Source organism: Nannospalax galili, unplaced genomic scaffold, assembly GCF_000622305.1.
Source record: "Nannospalax galili isolate Female #2095 unplaced genomic scaffold, S.galili_v1.0 scaffold312, whole genome shotgun sequence".
In the NCBI taxonomy this organism is placed as follows: Eukaryota; Metazoa; Chordata; class Mammalia; order Rodentia; family Spalacidae; genus Nannospalax; species Nannospalax galili.
Genome location: NW_008335967.1, coordinates 6,751,869 through 6,774,306, shown reverse-complemented (window position 1 = coordinate 6,774,306; position 22,438 = coordinate 6,751,869). Strand labels below are relative to the sequence as shown.

General features: G+C 39.9%; 1 protein-coding gene across 1 annotated transcript in view; it reads right to left on the bottom strand.

Annotated features, from left to right (window-relative positions):
- Positions 1-22,438, bottom strand: part of Fbxl13 (F-box and leucine rich repeat protein 13) — a 255,421-nt gene that overhangs the window by 75,621 nt on the left and 157,362 nt on the right. The window contains exons 13-15 of the mRNA XM_008830791.1: positions 3,891-3,989; positions 3,208-3,325; positions 2,694-2,856 (exon numbers count right to left, since the gene is read on the bottom strand). Coding sequence (XP_008829013.1) covers positions 2,694-2,856; positions 3,208-3,325; positions 3,891-3,989 — 380 coding nt within the window. The remainder of the gene's footprint in view (positions 1-2,693; positions 2,857-3,207; positions 3,326-3,890; positions 3,990-22,438) is intronic.

Here is a 22,438-nt window from a genome sequence, read left to right as displayed (position 1 = left end):
TCTCTCTCTCTCTCTCTCTCTCTCTCTCTCTCTCTCTCCCTCCCTCTCTGTTAGGCATATCTATAATAGATGAATTTAACAAAATCAATCTGAAACTCTAATATGAAACGTCCATCTTCCCACACTATGTTGAACACATTCATATTTTGCATCCTCTTTTCTTCTGCTGTCATTTTTTGGGTACTGTACTTCTCTGTGGGCTCTAGCTTATTGTGTGCTGTTTCTTCATTTCAATACCTGTATTTTCATTTATAAAAGTTAAGCTTTTCAAATCTAATTATCTTATTTTGTTGCCTTCTCAGATGTCTAATTCTATTATTGATTTTTTTCAAACACTTCATGTGGGGACCTGAAGGCCCTGCCTTGCAGAGGTCCGAGAGGAAGTTACTGGGGCTGGCCTGACTTGTTTTGAAAGTTTGAAGGATACTTTCGCACTGCTGAGGAGTGCATGATTAGCGCGTGATCATCCTTAAGATACACCCTCAGGGGAGGGGGATTTCCAGATGCCTTTATAAGCTCTGTAACGCCTGCAATAAATGAGTCCCTGCTTGACTAGACTCCCTGTTGTGTCTGATTGTTCCCAGTGGTGGGGGTGGCAAGGGCTGGCCAACGGCGCGCTTACTCATCCCCAGTCATCCTCGTGAGGGGGTCACAGGCTTGAACCCCCCACAACTTCATATAAAATAACTTAATGTACTATGTCAGATAATTTCTGAGTTATCTGGGGATCAATCTTATTTGCCGTGTCTGGTGACTCTCATGGTGATTCATATCTTTGAAAATTTGATGATTTTTAATTGTGTCACTTTCTTATTTCATCCTGTCCTAGTTTGTTTCTCCATTACTGTGACAAAATATTCTGACCACTACCAACTTGGGGAGGAAAGGGTTTATTCAGCTTACATATCCTGGGTCACAGTTCATCAGGGAGCCCAAGGTAGGAACTCAGGGCAGGAACCTGGTGGCACAGGCCATGGAGGAACGCTGCTTACTGGCTTGCTCCCCTGGCCCCTGCTCGGCCTGCTTTCTTATGTAACACAGGCCCACCTGCCCAGGGGTGACACAACCCACAGTGGCCTGGGCCCTCCCACATCACTCATCAAGAAGATGCCCCTTAGATATAGCCACAGGCCAGTCCAAAAGAGGCAATTCCCCAATTGAGGCTCCCTCAACCCAGGTGTGTCGAGTTGACACTAAAGCTATCCATATACATCCTGATGTCTTGGTCAAGGTGAAGCACTGTGCTGGCTTCTTCCAGGGACCTGGGGCTGCCCATCTGAGACCATTTGTCCAACCTGGGGAGATCCAGACCCTGTAGAAGCCTCTGGTTCTGTTTCCCTATTTTGAACCTTGCTCAGAGCAGATTCTTTTGATGGTAATTTTGATGTGAACATTTATGCTCACAGAAGTTCCACCTTTTATGTTTGCTTACTATTCATGACTCAGCTCAGTGAGTCTGCTCACTGAGAGGATGTACTTGGGGCTCTAGACTACTTCCCTTGGTGGCCTCCATAATGTATTGAAAAATCAACTTCAAGGATCCAAACTGTAGTAGGTAGTCCTTTAAATGTGTCTTATCAATCATACTTTTGAGGAGAAAGCTTCCATCTAATATTTAATTTAAATTAATTAATTTGCAGAATTCTGAGTGAAATAGAAGAATGAAACTGTATTTCATATATTTGCATCATCAATCACTATGTAAAAAATTGGTCCAAATTTTGTGACTTCATTGGTAAACATTGATTGCTACATTTCCAGGTTTCTAGATCTGGGAAATTGGATGTGTACTATCTGAATGGTTCAAGAAGCTCAGCATCTCTCCTGAGCTCAAGGTTAATGCTCCAGCTGAGGTTTCAGTCTTCTGGGGCTACACTGAGGCTTGAGGATATGCTTCCAAACTCCCTCATGTAGCTGTTGGCTACAGGCATGAGTTCTTCACTGGCTACTGCATGGAGGCCTCATTTTCTAATCCAGGCTTTTCCCATTCCAAAGTTTATGTCTCTTCCAATCCACTGTGGACCCATGTGGCTCCCTATGTTAGCAGTAGGGAATGCAAGATTTTTGCAGCTTAGATTATTACTCTGATTTGTCTTATATGTTCCCAGATATTAGCCAACTCCATTCTAGATCAAATGCTCTTTAGTTATTACCTGGCTTAGTAAGATTGTAAGAAATCTACCCAGTCAAGAAGCCCAGATATCAACCAAAGAAGAGGTTTCAGTGAGAATTTCATCCTTGCCCACCTGAGATGGTTTTATCCTTGACCCACCCTGCCAAGATAATAGCCCAGCACCACTGTCGGCTAAGAGTTTCAGTGAAAACCTGCCATCTGCCCATTATTTTCCTAAAGGAAAACTTGCAGTAAGATTGGTTCTTCATAAACAAATTAGAAAGTCCATTTGGGAAATGAAGTTCACTGAGCTAGTTAAAGGAATGATTACTGTGAAAGGTAACCAATAAATTCACTTAATCCCACAAGAACACACAAATCTTCATATCCTCCACAAAGCCAGTCTGAGTTGGACGTTCCTCCCTCATGTTAACATAGACATCTATACTTACTCCACAGTAACACTCAGACCCCCGACTTTCATGTTCCCTCATTAGCTTTGACAGGAGAGCCTAGTACATCCTAGATGATCAGTATTTCCTGAATACTGAATTAACACACACACTGAATGACTACTTACCTTATACAGTTCGTCAAATTCAACACAATCAGCTGCTTCAAAGGTGAAAGTGACTTGAGGCTACTGTCTGTTAATGACCTGCAGTTCGACATGTAAATGTGGTTGATGCTTGGATAATTCTTATCTATATATTTGAAGCATGCGTCAGTAATCCTTTTATTTCCTGCTTAAAGGAAAAAAGACAAGTATTGGGGCTGGAGAGATAGCTCAGTGGTTAAGAACACTGGTTGGTCTTGCTGAAGACCAGGTTCAAATCGCAGTACCCACATGGTAGCTAACAATTTACTGTCAGTAACTCCAGTCCCAGGGGATCTGACAGCCTCTTCTGACTTCCGCGGGCATTGCACAACACAGGTGCACTTACCTACGTGCAGGCAATACACGCATACACATAAAATAAAAAAATTTAATTTTTTTAAAAAAAGTTTAAAAAGAAAAAGACAAGTACTATACTTAAATGCCAGAAGAGTAAAAGTTAAAAATAAGACTGAATCACATTTTTACTACCACAGACCTTCAAATCGGATCTTTCTGAGGTTACAAGTAGAAAGAGCTTTGAAAGCACAATCAGAGATATGTGGTGAACCAATGAAAATCACCGATGTAATCCGCGGGCACTTCTCAACCAAAACCTTCAGAGGAAACAAAGAAAAATTGCTAGTACATAGAACAAACAGCGAAGGACTGATGTCACTTCCCCTTAATATCTCCAGAAACATACACACTATTAAATGTCCCTAATTTTAAAGCAAATAGGACTGTTTTGATATATTTTAATACATTCTCAGGGAATACTGCAGGGAAATTAGAATTTAATCATATTACAAGTGTATGTGGAAAACACACAGAAATAGATTGCTGGAAAAGTTCCTTGGCAGCTTGACTTGGAGAATCAAATTTAAGCTAAGCAGTATTGGGTCTGGGTTGTAGTGGGTTGGGAGAATTAAATTTAAAGTCTATGCTTTACTATGACATCATTGAAACAAAAATACCCCAGCTGTGAAAACAGGTTTCATAGAGTGTCTAAACATTCAAATGTTTTTAAAGTTGCGAACACATATGTACATACGTACATGTACATGTTTAAATGATTTCCTTATAATAAAAAATCCAATTCACATCTTGAAATAACTCTGGCAATTAGAATGTGTGCTCCTCTAAAGGGACAGCAAGGAAATGCCCTTTCCCTCTACCTACCTTTACGCAGTTGTCCGTCAGAGTTGGCATATCATTGATGGTCAGGTGCATGATTCCCGTGCAGCTGTTCGCAATGTTCCTGAAGCCTTGGACTGAGATCTGAATTGCACAAATGTGAAAACTATAAGAGAACTTGTTAGTTAGCATGGTCTATCATAAAACTCCAAGGTAGTACACACCAAAGGAGAGTCATAATCTTGTTGCTATCTTTTAAAATGTGAAGCTGTAGACTGGCAAGATGGTTCAGGGGGTAAAGATGCTTGCTGCCAAATCTGATGACCAGGCTTCCCTTGCCAAAACCACATGGTAGAAGGACTTCAGCAAGTTGTTCTCTGACCTCCACAAGTGTGTTGTCACTCATGGGCTCATTCATGTGCAGGCATGAACTTGCATACACATGTGCGTACATATGCACACACAAGAAGTAAATGAATGTAAAAAATAAGTAAAATTGAAACTATAAAATAGAGCTGATATAAGATGAGAAGAATCCAGTCTTGATTTTTCTTTAAGGCTTATGTTTTAATGAAGAAAAAATACATAAGTAGATATTAACATTTAAACAGGCCATTTAACTATTCATGGTGTCATATAACCACCACCTGTACCTAGTTCCAAAATAGCTTCATCAGTTCAAAAGGAAGCTCTGGCAGCTGCTCATCATACCTCCTCTAGGTTCTTGGTATCGCTACTGTTTTCTGCCTCTGTGGACCAACCTATGCAGAACATTTCACATAAATAGAATTACACAATGTGCGGCCTTAATTTCTGGCTGTTTTCACTTAGCGTTTTGTTTATGTACACTATAGCATGTGTCAGTGCTCTGTAGCTTTATTGCTTTACGTAGCACCCTGTTGTGTGGATATACTACATTCTGTTTATCCATTTGTCTGTTGATATATTGTTTCTACTTTCCCAAAATTCGAATGGCATTACGGTGAAGACATGTGCAAATCTATTTTCATGAGTACCTGTTTTCAATTCTTTGGAGTATATACAATAAAACTGCGGATGATACTGTAATTCTACGTAGCACACCACTTTACATTCTCACTAACAGTCTAATTTTTTAAATTCTAATTTGAGTTTCTAATTTCTCCCTATCTTTTCCAACATTCATTTTCTACTTTTCAAAATTCTCTGAGTATCCCTAAAGCAATGCACCATTGTGGTTTGATAGTGTCCACAGTGATTACAGTACTGAGCATCTTTTTATGTGTAAATCAGTCACTCTGTCTTCTTTGAGAAAGCACCTATTTAAGTCTTTTCTATTTTTAAATTGAGCTGTCTTTTATTGTTGAAGTATAATAATTTTAATACATTGTGGATACTATCCCTTTATTACATAAATGATTTGGAGTTATTTTCACATTTTTAGGTTGTCTTGATGAGTGCAATTAATTTTTTTCTTTTATTATTCAGGCTTTGGTGTCATATCTAAGACTACATTGCCCAATCCAAGGTCAAGAAGATTTTCTCTGAGTATTCTTCAAAATTTTATTGTTTTAGGTCCTATATTTAGTCGCTGACCCATTTTGAGTTACTGTTTGGCACGGTGTGAGGTAGGAGTTCAACTTCACATTCTTGATAGGTAAGTATACAGTTACAAATACCAGTGACAAAGGAGAGTAATCTTTCCTCCATCACATGGTTCTGGTACCTTTATCAAAAACTAATTGGCCAGGGGCTGGAGAGATGGCTCAGTCATTAAGAGTGCTTGCTACTCTTCTAAAGGACCTGAATTCAGTTCCCTGCACCCATGTCAGGCAATACCCTCTTTTCATCTCTCTGGGTACCCGCACAAATGTGGCATATGGAGAAAGAGAGAGAGAAAGAGAGAGAGAGAGAGAGAGAGAGAGAGAGAGATTTAAAATAAAATAAATATATTTTAAAGACCAATTGGCCAGAAATATATGGCTATCTAGACCCTCACTTTTATAGATCTACATATGTCTATTGCCATGCTGCTACCACACTTCTGAATCCTGTAGCTTTGTGTACAGTTTTCTTTCTTTTCAACTGTCATTAATCTACATTGATGGAAGCAACAGCGTTGGGGAATGTTTTTAAAAAATGACTATGATACATTATCTAGACTAATTTGTTCTTTAAGATGTGGGAGCAGCTTCATTAATGGGAAACTGAGACCACTTGGGAGCAGAAATGTCATTACACAACAGCAGGGCAGGGAGAATGAGCAGTCATGGCTGCGATGGACCTCTTTCAAGACCTTTGGAGACCTCATATATAGCCTCTCCCAACACAGGTGACTCCTGAAGTCCTATAACCAGAGCCTCACTCACTTGAAAAAGACTGGTCGACAATTGCAGAAGTGAAGCTGCATCTTCAAAACAGCCAGAACTCACCTCAAGTGTCTCTTCCTCAGGTAGTGCCCCTGACTCTTAGATTAAACCAGACTCCTGTTATACTTAGAACACCATGTGATATAACTAAATGAAGTTACAAGTAGCTAATAAACTAATTCCCCTTCACTCCAACTTCCAGCAGGCCACCTATGGCACTGAGTAAATAGGTAATCAAATAATATTACATGAGCAAACATGAGATGATATGAATGAATTCAGAAAATGCTGGCCATTTAGTAGATACCCAGCCAACAGATTCTGATGATGCCAGCACCCAGTCAAAAGCCTAGGAAAATCTTGAAACCAGGTCCTGAGCATGCAGGATTGAGTTGCTGCAGAATCCAGGACTCCAGGTGTGAATACTTTGGGTAATTTTTCTAAATAACATTTGGGAAATTATTTTTTTCTGAGACAGTGTTTCATGTAGCCCAGGATGGCTTTGTACTCACTTTGTAGCTGAGGATGACATTGAACTTCTGATCCTCCTCCTCCCCTTCCCAAAGTCTGGGTTACAGGCATGTACATGTTTATACAGTGCTGGGGATTGAACCTACAGCTTTGTGCACACTAGGCAAGCACTCTACCAACTGAGCTACATCCTCAGCTGGGAAATACTTTCTAAGGATGAACAATACATGTAAGTTAAGTCAAAAATTCTTCTTGGACAAAATTATCCTGAGGAAATAGAGTTGAATACTGAAACTTACAAGGATACAGTTACATGTGACGGGTACAGTTATGCATGACTGGTACATTGTGAGGAATATATTGTTAGGTGATTCTGCCATTGTATGAACATCATAGAGTGTTTTCTATACAAATTATGATAGCTACTATATTAGTGGCAATACAGTCTTGTGGGATCACTGTCTTCTATGCAGTGCTGACCAAAGCATCATTTGTAGTGTGTTGGGGTATTTATCACAGATTTATAGAATAGTAAAAAACTGACACCAGGGGCTGGAGATGGCTTAGCTGTTAAGAACACTGACTGCTCTTGCAGAGGACCCAGGTTCAATTCCCAGCACCCACACAGCAACTGATAACCATCCGTAAGCAATTCCAGGGGATCTGATGCCTTCTTCTGACCTCCTTGGGCATTGCACTACATGGGTGCACTTACATACATGTAGGCAATTCACTCATACATATAAAAATAAATCAATAAAATACTTTAAAAAACTAACACCAAACTAAATAACAACAATTAAAATAGATTAATTGAAATGGTAATACATGAAAAGTAATAAAGTTGATACAAATAATATTTTAGGGAAATAACTGAGATCATGGTACAGTTCAGAAAAGTTGGTTACATAAAGCTTTTCTATTGAAAATATAGTCCATGGAGAAGGAAAATCATGGTTACCAGGAAGCTTATCAGAAGTACAGATCCATTTAGAGCCTGTACCTGAACAAACTCCCAAATCTCCAAGTTATCTACATGTACATTAGAATTAGAGAAATGAGCAGCAAAATTAAGATGTGTTAGTCAGTGTTATTCAGAGAAACAGAACTAAGCAAAACTAACAAGATATCTATCCCTAAAGAGAAAGGGAGAGATTGGTTTTGGGGAATCAGATCGTGTTATCATAAAGCCTGGCAAGTCTGAAATCTGTAGATCAAGGCCAGGAAAGTGAAATTCAGGAAAGAGTTGATATTGTAATATTGAACCCAAAATCCAGAATGGGCTCCATCTTGTAGTCTCGGGCAGAATTCCCTCTGCTGGCAGAACCTCCATCTTTTATCTTGAGGTCCACTTTACTGAGTGAGACCCACACACATTATGGAAGGTAGTCTACTTTACTCAAAGAAAGGTAAAGCAGTCTAGATGTGGCCAGGAAGGGCATTTTCTTTTGGCCTTTGATGTGGCAAGAAGCTGTGGAAGTGCTGGCCCTGGCTCTAGTGGCAAGATCACCCTCCCAGGAATCAGCTTTGGAGATAAGAAGGGAGGGAAAGCCATAAAGCAAGATGGAGCCATTTTTATATTGAATATTGACATGGATTCCTGAGGGAATTTGCATGATTCTCCCAGAAAAATATCCAGGGGAGAAGAATGAACATGTAAACTCGTAGGAACAAAGGAGGCGAGACTGTTTCTGGGTTTAGAGTTAGCAAAGCTGGGCTGGTCTAGATCTCCCCCCCCCCCCAGAGATAGCAATAGGGTACACAGCCTCTCTGAACCTTACTCTTCCCACCTGTAAAATGGGTGTAGTTGATATGCATTTAAGAAAATCTTGAGAAAACAGAATGACACCATGTGTATAGTACACAAAATGCCTCGCCATGGACTATCAGATACTATTCTTCCCATTATTGTTCTTCTGGGTACAATTTAGAAAAGTAAAGACTCGAGAGCTAGAGGCAGAGGGCCTTGAAAACTCCTCCCAGTGCATTCCTTACAACGCAAATGCAAAAACGGGCATAGTGTTCAAAGATGGTGTGTTCCTCACAGGTGTCTCCAGAGCTGAGCAGTGTCTGACGCAGAGTGGATGTGCCATAAAGTGAATGAACGAAAGTTGCAGAATCACTCAGCAATGTCATAACCTGGGCTAGAGGCCACCTCTTCGTATTACGACACAAAACTCCATGGAGGAAAGCCGACGTTTTTGACAACTAGGAGTTCGCTCCCTCGGTCTCAGAGCTTAGAACTGTCTCAAATCACGGCTGCCATGGATCAAGTGAACAGCCTTTCCTCTCTTGTCTTGAAAACACATTCACGTAGATGTCCGTGAGATCCAGGTCTCCATAGTGAGTTCCAGGCAGGCTGGGAAAAAAAAAAAAAAAAAAAAAAAAAAAAAAAAAAAAAAAGCAGCGCAGCTGGGTAATTCCTTGCAATACGGCCCAAAGCTCCCAAAGCTCTGCGCTATCAACCAAGCAGATGACTCTCCAGAGAAGCGGGTGGGAAAGAGGCGCTGAGGAGAGTCTTCCAGCTTTGTCCTGGCATGAAATGCTTAGTTCCCCACAAAGTTTATATTACCATATCCAAAAAGATGTTTGGCTAATATTTTATGACTCAAATATTCCTGCCAGAATCTCTTAGGCTAAGTGACTATTAGTTGTCCTCTCTCTTCACTGAAATAATGAGGGCATAAACCTGAAATGAGAATTTTCTCTTAAAAAAAAAGAAAACGGAGGATATGTTATCATGTTCAAATTCAAGGCTTAGTTGCAGCTGATAACTGTGCTTTTTCTGTGTCGGATTCTTTTCTACAAAGTCTGGGATCTAATCTCTCTGCCCAGCTGTGAAGCGGTATTGGCTTCTTTCACAGGAACTGGAGCCAGGCTACCATACCCTTTGCTTGTCAGGAAGTTAGGGAAACTGGTCTCATTGGTGTGTTATAGCCTTGAGTCCCAACAGACTGTTCCCCTGGCTGCTTTTGGAGCAAAACATCACACAGTAAGGCAGGGCTGGGCTGAAGAAAATGCATTGCCTGTGAGTCAGGTAAAATGGAGACCCAAGTGCCAAGCACCAAGGACCAGCTCGCATCTCTTTTTCCCACTCCAAGATGGAAAAAAAAAAAAAAAAAAAAACTGTGGGAGGGCAGTGTTGGAGGGTGGGGGTGGGAGGAGAGGTAGGACTGACCGCACTGATGATTACCCCTTACCAAGCTTCCACTTTCCATTCCATTTCTACAACTGTGCCTCTGAATCAGTCTGCTCAGCAACACAGGAAAAATATATGTGCAGGGCCAGACCCTCTGTGACAGAAATATCCATCTTCAGTAGACATGGCCCAAGCTGTGCTCCTGTACCATTTCCAGCTGTTACTCTCATTATAATAGCACTGTGTCCAATGACTAATGGGTAACATAATGACTTCAGTCAGATCCATATATCCTTCATGATCTCTTAGTGACCTCTTTTTTTTTAAAAAAAAAAAAAAAAAAAAAAAAAAAAAAAAAAAAAAAAAAAAAGTTATTGGAGAAGGAAGCAGCGATTTCCCCTCAAAACATTATAGGATGTTCTGGTTCACTGTGTCTCTGCATTCAGATGTTACATAGGCATCTTCAATGCCACTTCCTGGGGGCTGTGCCAAGAGGGGGCCTGGTGGTTGTCTTCTTAAGGTCCTGTCAATCTTTCTTTTTGGATAATCCTGTGGTTTCCATGTCTTTCTACTTCTCCTGGTCACTTCTAGTCTAAAATCGTAGCTGATCAGGAATGCCATTTTCCTGGTCATAGCGCTCCCTCAAGACTTCAGATAGAGATGTTTCTCCTATTAGATCCTAGAGCACTGAGGCCCATAGTCCTCTGCATTTTTGTTTCCACTGCCTAGGAAAGTAGTTACCCACACATGTCTATATCCCTGTGAGGACAGACAAGGTCTTAGCTATCAGTATATCCTGTACAGCACAGGCCTGATGTGAAGTATGGCACAACCAAAGCTTTTTAATAGACCAAGTAATTGCTGAATGAGTTGTTTTAGAATTGTTTGCAGATTGTAAACAGACTCTGGGTGGTAGGGGTCAATATGGCTGGCTAAAGATTGTCATATTTATTTAAAATACTGGATAAGCAAGCACTAAAAAACAAATAGTTTCACTTTCCAATATGAATGAAGAATCAGAACTCAAGGACAGGGGAGCCTTCAGATGCCAGGAGGGCAAATGCGGTTGCCAGCTCTGCATTAGCTGAACAATGACTCAGAGCTGTGATCGGCCAGAAGAAGCTGGCCTGTCTTGAACGTGTGGTATTGTTTTCTAGCACACACTAGCATGTATTTTTCCTCACCCAGTGGCCTCCCCTGTGCTAGACTGGAGCTTCCTGTCCTTAATCACTGAGAGTCACAAGCATGAGCCTTCCTTTGTAAGACCCAGCAATGCTCAGAGCTACTTGCCTAGATGGATTAGGCTGGGTAGTGGCTTCCCAGCTACAGCTTAAGCATCATGCTTTTCCCTGGTCCAAAGACCAAAATAGAGATTTGTGAATAGTTCATGAAATACTGCAAATCATTTCCCAAGATAAGGAGTGAAGAAGTGTAAGGAAGTATGGTTTTTAGAAAATATAAACATTTTTTTCAAACCTCTTTTTCAGGAGTAGGAAACATGATCTTTGTCCCTAGAGATGCATTGTTTTGTCATTTGATCTAAAAATTGTTGCCAGATGTTTCATTTTTACTACCTAATATAATTTTTTAAAGTTCTTATACATTTTGCCTACAAGAAGCTTTTTTAAGCAGTAGATGTTAAAAGTAGGTATTTGTTATCTTTCTTTTCTCTTTTCAATATGGCCAGGATAAAGTTCTCTTTAAACTAATACTTGCATAACAACTATTTAAATTTTACATGTCCTATTTATGAGATAGGTAAAAGAGTTCTCATAATTCTGTACTTTTTCCAGTACAATTGAGGTATGGTTTGGGAAGAACAATGTTAAAGCATTTGTCCAATTGGGAAACAGATATAAGACCTATAAGCCATAAAAGAAGGAATGGCACTGTGATTTTTCTGACTTGTGACTAGTAGAAACTAGAACTCCCCCCAACTGAATGACACAAGACTATGTGATTTTTTTCAAATGAAACATTTTAAAACATTTTATTTATTATATTTGTATTTTATGTGGATGAGTGTATTGTCTACATGTATGTAAGTACACCTATGTTGTGCAATGCCCACAGAGGCCAGAAGAGGTCATCGGATCCCCTGGAACTGGAATTACGGATGGGTCCTCTGCAAGAACTGCCAGTGCTCTTAACTGCTGAGCCAGCTCTCTAGCCCAAGATTAAAAAAGCCATATGCAGAGTAGTACTTTGAAGTTTTATAAGTGCTAGACTAACATTTAAGAGCCTGATTAATCTTCATTATTACATGGACCAAAGTTGTAATCTTGTCTAGACGCTTTCTCTGTGATCCTAGCACTGTATGAGATCATAGATTTCAGTGCTAAGTGAAGCTAGCTCATACCACTTGTGAAAACAAGTTAAATTTGATTGTTTAAAAAAAATGATTATTGATGGGCTGGGGAGATGGCTCAGCAGTTAGCAGCATTGGCTGCTCTTGCAAAGAACCTAAGTTCAGTTCCCAGCACCCACATGGCAGCTAACAAACATCTATAACTCCAGTTCCAGGGATCTGATGCTCTCTTCTGACCTCCTTGGGCATTGCACGACACAGAGGCACTTACACACATGAGCATAATATGCTCTTACACATGAAATAAAATAAAAATTATAAATAAATATGTTTTATTGTTAAGACATTTTCAGGAATTCTGCAAGCTGTTAAACATGGGCAATTAAAAATTAAATCATGCACATTTAAAGTGTATTAAGAATAAAAGTGTATGCTGACACTCATAACTCTCAAACATTATTTATGTTTCTGAGGATATTCATGTCTATTGTCTTTCCACAATGACAATATCACATAATGGTGGGCAGCCCCTCCTCCCTTTCCAGTTTCCTTACCAGTGACCTGCTGTTGGTAACTTAAAACAGGCCATGATGAGAATACTGACACCGCAGAATTCAGCAAACATGGACAAGCATCATCCTTTATTATTCCGTAGAATATACAAAAATGCAATCAACCTAATATAAATGCATTATAACCCTGAATTGAACTCTTAACCAATTCATTTTGATATAGTCTACTACTCATTACTGATTAAATAGGCCATAAAACACAGAGTTCTAATTAATTATTAGTGTTAGATTCAAGTCTATACTTCTGCTCAGCCCTGTTCCAAGATCAGGCTTACTTTTTCAAGTAATTCTTGGCATTTACAACCAGATGTATCACAAGAAAATCAAATTCCGTCTTCCTAAAATAGAGTACATTATCCTTTTCAGGTCTTGCTCCTTCTCTAGTTACTTTGGTTACTCACCATATTAGAAATATACAATCCCAAAGTTGGAAAAGACATCAGAGATTATCTAACCTAGCTTAGCCACACTATAGATGAAGGAACTGAGGCAGAAACAACCCCAAACAAGAAAACGCCCAGGGTTGCATAATGCTTAGTGGTGCACTAAGGATAACTAGATTTCTAAGTCTCCAGACTCTAGTGTGAGCTGCTTCTACCATCTCCCTGCCTTCTGATAAGCAGAAAGGAGGGGAGGTAGGGAAAGAGGAAAGGAGAGGGAGAAAGGGTAGGACAGAAAGAATGAGAGAAGAGAGAAAAGAGGACGACAGACAGGAAAAAAAAAAAGAGGGAAATTCCTTGCTGATCTTGCTTTGCTTATGCAACATCCATCGAACTTGGCTAGACACCCATCCCTGGACACCCATGCCTATGTGGCTTTCTCTCACCTCCACCACAAATCCCAGGGGTGAGCAAGTAAGACCTTCCATGATTTCTGTCTCTTTGGAAAGGAAGGCTGGAACTGCTGGAGCCTAGAGAGAACGGAAATGACCTTCGGATCTTCCAGTTTGCACAGTCTCCCGTTAACTTTCATGGGTCACAAAAAGATTTAACAGTATGAGAGCTACCAGTAAACCATTACTGTAACATTTGTGTATTTCACTCATTTGAATGCTTCTGGAATGATGTCTTGTCATGTTTCATTGATTTGTGTGATATAACTGAAATATGATGAAAATGCTTTCATTTTAGTATTTCCTAATTTTCTAGGCTCCTCTCTCACTGCAAGTTTGTAGACATGTCAGACTTAACCCTTACCAGGAAGAGCTCAGTACATCTGTTCTAGCACACTGTGTGGCTTCCTGAGCTTCCACCTGAAGGACCTGGCTAGCTATGCCCAGAAGTTGGTTGTGGTTTCATTCAGTAACTCATCAGATACTGATTGAAAACCTTACTTTGTGTCATAAATTGTATCATGTGTTAGGAATATGAGTATGCAGACAAACAAGGTAAAACTCCTGCCCTCAGGGAGCTGCCAACAGGGAGGGGAGCAGAAGAGCAATCTGGCCACGGAAGACACAGAGAACGACTGTCAGAAATATGAGAGGTCATAGCCTAGGTGAGGGTCAAAAGAGCGTTATCCAGGGCTTCCTAGAGAAGGTACTCACTTAGCGGAGTCTTGAAGGGTATGTGCAGGCTTGCTCACCACATGAGTAGAGAGGGGGGCAGTATGAAGGTGTTGAAGCGGAGGGCAACGGGGATCCTAGTGTGAAACATCTAAGCTAAAATTTAAAGAATGGGGAAGCTTAGGGCTTGCAGCAATACTGTTTGTGTAAGGGATAAAGAAAAAGGAAGGCCAGAAGCCATTGTCCTCTCCGCAGACACTATATGTGCAGCAGAACAGCTTTGTCTTCTCCAGGAAAACACTTCATCCGTACACATCTTCCATTTTGAAATCTCGACACAAGAACGTATCTGAGAGAGCTCTAGAAAGAACAGGCAACCAAGATGGATCTCTTCAGAACATGTTGCTTGTTTTAAAAATTCTTTTTATTCATTTTTTCAGTCATTTATGGAGACATTTGAGAAAAGACTTAGAGGAAGTTAACCATACAGATATCTGCAGAAACAGCATTCTTAGCAGAGAGACCAGTCAGTACAAAACCCAAGGGTGGGAGCTTATTTTTAAAAAGAGAGCAGCAAGGGAGCCAGTGTCATTGGAGCAGAACTGGCAAGAGGAAGAGTCAGAGTAATGATGTCAGAAGGGCAACTGGAGGACAAGGCGATTACACAGGCCTTTCAAGTCCTTCCAAGGCTTTGTTTTATTGAGTTAATAGGAATCCTTGCCAGGTATTCAAGCAAAGGAAAGACACCGATTTGAGTTTTAAAAGGTGACTCTAGACATTGTGTGAGAATAGCTTTGTAGAAGGAAGAGGTGTAAACAGGGAGATCAGCAAGAAGGTAATCACAGTAACCAGGGAAGAGATTGAGCAACTTAGAATAACTTGGGCCCTTACAAAGATGGTAGGGACAGGCAGATCCTCAATGGATTCTGAAGTATTAGTCAACTGGATTTCCTAACAGAGTTGATGGATCAAGGATGACACCTTCATGTGGTAGGTATGCTGTAACAAAGCACTATAAACTGAGTTCCCGGCCAGCTAGGGCTACAGGGAGATCCTGTCTCAAAAACTAAACGAAATAAAACAAAATTCACAAAGCAGGAATTCATCCTTCCACAGTGTTGGAGGCTAAAGTTTGAGGCCCAGGTATAGGCAGGGTTGAGTCCTTCTGAGGCCATGAAGGAAGGATTCATTTCAGCCCTTTTCCCCTGGCCTACAGGTGACTGTCTTCATGTTCTTCGGCACCCACGTTTTCATTTCTTGTGAGGACACCAGTCATACTGAATTGGGGCCTGCTCCTAATGGCTTCATCATAACTAATTATGTCCGCAATGGTCTATCCAAATAAGGTCATGTCCTGGGGTGCTGGGGACTTCAGCATAGGAATTTGCGGGCCACACAATTCAATCTGTAGCAAATGACACCAGCATTTTTGGTCTAAATAACTATCATTGACTGAGATGAGGAAGGCTCTTTTTTAGAGCAGTAATATTTTCTTTAGGATATAAAAATCCATGCCAAGAGCATTAGCTCATGCCTGTAATCGTGACACTTGAGAGGCTGAGGCAAAAGGATTACCATGAGTTCAAGGGCAGCCTGGGTTACAGAGTGAGACTGTCTCAAAAAAAAAAAAAAAAAAAAAAAAAAGAAACAATCAATAGAAAGACATAAGTCTGAGCGTAAAATTTGAGAGAAATTTTGGCTTGGAGACATTTTTCATATATAAGATATCCATATGGCTTTATAGACAGAAAACCTTCATATATTCTTATATACATATGCTACATGTATGTGTGTGGAGTGTATCTATATGTGTAGTACTATATGTATATATACTTGGGTGATATAAAGCTATGAGATGATGTCACTAAGGCTGTGAATGAAGCCTGAGAAGGAAACAGGACTCAGGACTGAACCCTGGGAACCTCCGTGATTATGGTGTCAGAGAGAAGAGCAAGTGACTGAGACAGACCCTTCTGGAAATATTATCAGAAGTGAGGACCATAGCCTAGTATTGTTTACAAGTAGTAAAATGGATATGCACGGAACCATAATGTAAGATTACAAGACACATGGAGATCTGAGGAGCCAGAAAAAGGTGGAAGGTTGCTTGGAGGGATAATGGCAGGAGGGATAACATAAGTTAAAGGAGAGAGGGCCATGCACAGACAGATGAAGTCGCCAGGAACTGAGGAACAGGATTAAATTTGCTCTTGGTATTTGAGTTCCAAAATAAACAAAATAAAGGAAAATAAATCTAATAAGAAATAAAAATAGAAATCCCCAGTTATGCTTCTTCGCTTGGGTTCTTTTTATTCACTGCATTAAGCTACAGAGGAAAAAAAACACTCTTCTTAGTTCCCTTTTATTGAGAGCAGTCACAAATAGAAATTCTTTATTGACTTCTGATGGTTTGGTAATAGCACCTGAAAAGAGAAATTTCATGAAGCCTAACTGACTGTGGAAGGGCATGGAAGACAACCGAAATATTTACCGCTGATTTTTAAGAAAGAAAGAGTACTTAACAAAGAAAGTCACTCTGTGTTTGAATATTGGTCTCCTACTCCTCTCATAAGACACTTTTGTGATAGTGTTGCTATGAAAATAAATGACCTGGGTGAGTATAGGGAGTAACCAGGGGGAGCCACAGCCTTGGCTGCCCTGCAGGAAGCACATCGCTAGCTTTTCTAGATCAGAAAAGTGTCATTAGGATTGACCCAACGAATTTGGAACATTAACAATAGCAACTACTAAGCGTACACATATCTGATGAGCCAGTATTTGACTTCTATGTACATACCCAACATAAATGTGTTGTTTATCCCAAAGAGTATGCAAGAGACTGCGCATAGTGATTTGCTCACTTCTCTGTATGTATATTGGCAAAATTACACACACACACACACACACACACACACACACAGACACGAGTGTGCATACATGAGAAGTGCCTTTGTTAATTAGGTCTAACTTCAGTACAGACAAACGCGAAGCAGAATTAATTTGGCTCCTCGGGTGCTAAGGATCATTTCACGAGCTATCACTCTAGCAGTTACTTTTCTTGCTGCTGTGACCAAGAAGCAACTTGGGGAAGAAAGGCTGATTTGGGCTCACATTCTGAGGCCATCCAGTCCATCCTGACCGGGAAGGCATGGCTGCAGGTAGCTCAGCAGCTAAGAGTGTGGCAGCTGCTTGCCTGTATGTCAGTGGAACAAGAAGCAAATCTGCGACAGGAAGCAGACAGGGCTATACACCTCAAGGTTCACCCCCAGAGATCCACTTCCTCCAGCAGTGTCCCACCTCCCAAAGGGTTCACAGCCTTCCAAAACAGTGCCACCAGCGGGGAACCAAGTATTCAAACACAGGACAATGCCTTGGAGACATTCCACATCCCTACAACAGCAGTCACAAATACTTTCAGAGCAACTTCGGGCGGGAGCCAGAAATGAGCACAGGAAAACCTGGGAAAACCTTCACGTCTTTCCCTCTGGCACCATAGCAGTTTTTGCTGTTGTTGTTAAATGGATATAAATCTTTTGCTTTTTCTCAAAGAGAATTTTTCACTCAGGCACAAAAGATAAATTTTGATTAATTTAATAATTGTTTTGACAATCACAGCCTAGACTAGGGACAATGTCATTCAACAAATACTGATGTGCTAATGATATGTCAGGCACTGCATGCCATTTAACCTTATAAGAGCTCAGAGAAACTACAAAGTAAAAATAGCAAATGCTTTGTTCAATGCCAAATAAACAAAAGATTTTTGAGTATGCTGATGATACTTGTTTTATAGTGGTAGTTAAATGCAAGCTGACAACTTTTGTGGTGTATGTATGGTCTTAAAAATAACTATATCCTTTGATTAACTCAGTTGCATTTCTAAAAGCTTGTGCCAAGAAATTACATAGATACATACAAAGATATGTCTCTGAGGAATTGTATCACACATTATTTATGATTATGAATATTGACAAGCTAATGATGAGTGGTTAAATAAATATTGATTTATTTATATAATATGTGATAGAATAGTAGGTAGCTACTAAAGTTACAGAAAAACTTTAATGAAATTGAAAACTGTATTCTTTATAGGGGATTAACTGAAAGGTGTATATACTGTATAATACATTTAAATTTTTTTTAAAGTATAGGGGTTCAGCAGTTAAGAGCACTTGCTGTTTGTCCAGAGGGACCCAGGTTCAGTTCCCAGCATCCACATGGCAAGTAACAACCATTCATAACTCCAGTACCAGTGGATACAAGTCCCTCTTCTGGCCTTGGGGGCACTGCATACACATAGCACAGGCAAAACACTCATACACACAAAAATATAACAAAGTATTTAAAAATATAGATGTATATAAAGAGAATACCAGGAAGCTCTGTCATGAGATGCTAATAGCATTTATTATTTGAGTAGTAAAATTTCAAGTAATGTAAAATATTTCCTCTTTTTTCTTTACATATTTTCAAATTTTTCAAATTTTATTAATTTTAATTTAATTAATTTTATTTTCTGTGTATGAGTGCATTGCCTGCATGTGTACCTGTGACATGCAGTGCCCACAGGGGTCAGAAGAGGGCATCAGATCCCCTGGAACTGGAGTTACAGTGGTTGCTAGCTGCCACATTGGTGCTGGGAATCAAACGTGGGTCCTCTGCAAGAGCAGCCAGTGTTCTTAACTGCTGAACCATCTCTCAAGCCCTATTTTCAAATTTTTATACAAAACATTTAACATGAAAAATGTCAAGGACCAGCAAGATGGCTCAGTGGTTAAAGGTGCTTGCCATGCAAGCCTGACAATCTGAGTTCAATCTCCAGGATACACATGGTACAAGGAGAGAACTGACTCCACAAAGTTGTCCTTTGACTGCCACAGGCACACTGTGGCATGTGCTAACCCCCGTCCCCCCATCATGCATACACATCATACACACACATCGTACACACACAATTAAAAACAATATTTTTAAAAGTCAAAAGATTTTATAATTAAAAGTTTACCATTTAAATGACCAATGTAAAGCTAGAGATTTGCTATGGGTAATGATTGATTTGGGGCTGAGTGAGAGGGAGACATTTCAGAGAAGCTGAGTGATGGTATCATCTCCATCATACTAAAGATGGCACCCAGGTGCATGGACAAGCTCTGGTATTCATAAAAAGATCAGCCACATTACTTAATGCACCTAGACTGTTTATCCAATCCCCCCCAAAATAAAGAGTATTTCTAAAGCATATGGAATTAATTTTCACTCTGCATTGCATTGTTCCTTTATGTATTAATTTTTCTAGCACATATAGTTAAAATATTTTACAATATTAGATTTTTCCCCTGTTTGGGGGCAGTAGTGACTGCATTTAAGTTTCATCCTTTGTAAACTTTGTTTGTGTTAATCCAGAGCTCCTGAAAGACAATCATGCTGCTCTCCTTCACCATGTCCACAAGCAGCAGGCATTCGGCAATCAGCAGCAGGCAAACGCCACTGAAAAGCATTTAGGTATACGCTCCTGTTTGCAAGGCTTTTTGTCTTACTAGGTCTTTATTCTTGGTGTATATATTAGCAAGTAACTTCCTACTACAGAATTCCAAACTTAGGAAATAGATTCTAGCTTTGAAGACAGGAACTCTTTCTAACGGGGGAAAACAGTTAAATGCTGAATTATCAAATGCCTTCTTTGAAATTAAAGCAGAGGAAAGATAGGCAGAGCCTCCTGGGAAGCACTGAAGAAACTCCTGGGAGCAGTAGCATGAAGCTTCAAGGGTTCTCTGTGAAGCTACAGCATCATCCCTTACAGAGAGCTATATTTCATGACCTGCCATTTCTTACTCCCACTTCCTAGTGGGTCTAACAGGGCTCAGGTTTAAATGGTTCAATTCCTAGTGCCTGAAACAGTGCCTGACACCTACAATTAAGTCTCTTTTGCATTATTAGACAAATGTAAATGGAGTAATGATGAATAAAAGAAATACTCATGGTTTGAGATTTACAAAATAAAGGAAAATTAAGAGTGTTTAATTCTTCATGTATGTATGTGCATTCATGCCTGTGCACCTGTGCACATGTGTGTGTATGAACATATGGGAGTTGTATGAAGACCAGAGGTCAACCTTGGGTATTATTCTTCAAGATCCATTCACCTTGTTTTTAAAATGAGACAAGTTCTCTTACCGGCCTGGAGCTTATCAAGTGGGCTAGTCCCAGGGTTCCTGTCTCTACATCCCAGTGATAGGGGATTATAAATGTGTACCAAAACACCTGGATTTTCTTTTTTTAATGTGGATTCTAGGGATTGAACTCAGATTGCATGCTTACAAAGCAAGCAGTTTACTGAGTTTTCTCCCCAGCCTGAGAATTTTATTCTTTATACATTTAGATGAAGGTTAAATACCAACTGGGGTCAAATAGGCAATGAATTAGATGGTAGCTGGTAGTGTTGTTTGTGCAAATGAACACAAGGGCATTTCAGACTAAGTACAAGGAGCCTTCTCAAGGGGAGGAGGCTGACTCGGTTGCAGCCTACTGCGGCCATATGAAGGCACCATACAAGTCTGCTAGTTCTTTCCTTTCATTTCATTTCTTTATTGTGTTGATGCTGCTGCTGCTGTTAATGCTGCTGTTGTTGTTTTTGTTTTTTTGAGATAAGATCTCCCAACTCACTATATAGACCAGGCTCTTCTTGAACTCACAAAGATCCTCCTGCCTCTGCCTCCCGAGTGCTGGAATTAAAAATGTGCACCACCATACCTGGCCTTCTTTATTTTTAAATCTAGGTTTATATGTATGTGAAAACTCCAAGATTTTAAATATCAGCTCAAACTTTAAAGACAGATTAAATATGTTTTACATGCACATTTAGGCAGTAGAACACAGATGTAAAACTTGTGATTTAGACTCTACTGTGCCTGAAAACATCTATTCCTAGGATGTGTGTGCATGCACATGCATGTGTATATGATATTATGTGTTATTACAAAAAATACTTCCATGGAAGCTAAGAACAAGAAAAAGGTAGGCACACTGCGGGAGAGTTCATAAGCACTGGAATCAGCTGGTAGAAAAGTACTAGATGGTTTATACTTGGGGGAGGTTGGCCAATGGAATTTGTCAGGCACATTAACTTATCTCTGAATTTTGAAATATTTTTCTCTGTGAGATGATCATCTGTGTTTGCTAATTGTGCTCATCTAAATTAGGGTTCAACCCTCACAGAAACTGGAAGATATGACACTATCCTGTTTGATGATGATAATGTCAAAGGAATAGCTTCCAGGTCCTGGAGAAAGACATTCCTGGGTTGTAAAACCAGCACAAGGCTTTTAAAAAAGATTTACATCTAAAATGAGGCAGAGAAAGAATGTACAATTCCACATTTTCTAAAGTAAGTACTCTAAGAAAAGAGATGTTAGATGCCTAGAATCAGGAAGACATCTGAAGTTCAAACAAGCTGAGGCAAACTTCAAGACTGTCTCTATCTTAAGGCATTGAAGATGTTGATTCACATCAGTAGGCCAGTTTTAAAGAAGTGTTAAGTTCCACGCATTTCAACCCCAGATCAGTCTTCTCTCCTTCCTTCTAAGACCTAGAACACTAGGAAACCATGTTTAGGGAATAGCAATGCTGTGTAAGAATTCTATCCATTTGCTCCCCTGTGTTCTCCACCCCCAGCTGCTTATAACTGTGCAAACCTGAGCGATTTAACTGCTTGGAGCCTTGGTCGCTTCCTTTATAAGTGGGCACAATAAATACACAATACATTCATTGAACGAGGAGTAAGTCTGATCTGACACATGAAAACAACTCAATAAGTGACAAGTACAGCTAGTTGTAGTGAAACAACTGATTTCAGCTAGCTCTCATATGCGCTATTATAAAGTAATACTAAAACATCAATATCTATAAAATATACAGAGAGGTGGAAGAAAATAGTTACAAGAAGTATAGATTAAATCTATCAAAACCAGAACAGAATAAATGATCAGTGAGGTAGTGATTGCTTCTGAACACTGCACCCTGTCCTCTGCAACTTTACCTGACCTCCTGCCCTACTGTCCTAATCCTGTTCCCTCCAAAGGTGTTTTCCCACACAGACCTCCTATCTTCTTTATATTCAGCACTAGCAGAAAGCAATTTAAACATTTACAATCCTTGTTGTAGGACTTTCCTTTCTCACATTTATTGCTTGTAGCATTTTACTCCCAGAAAAGCCCTTGAGGGACCTAACTGACTTTTCAAGAATTCTATGTAA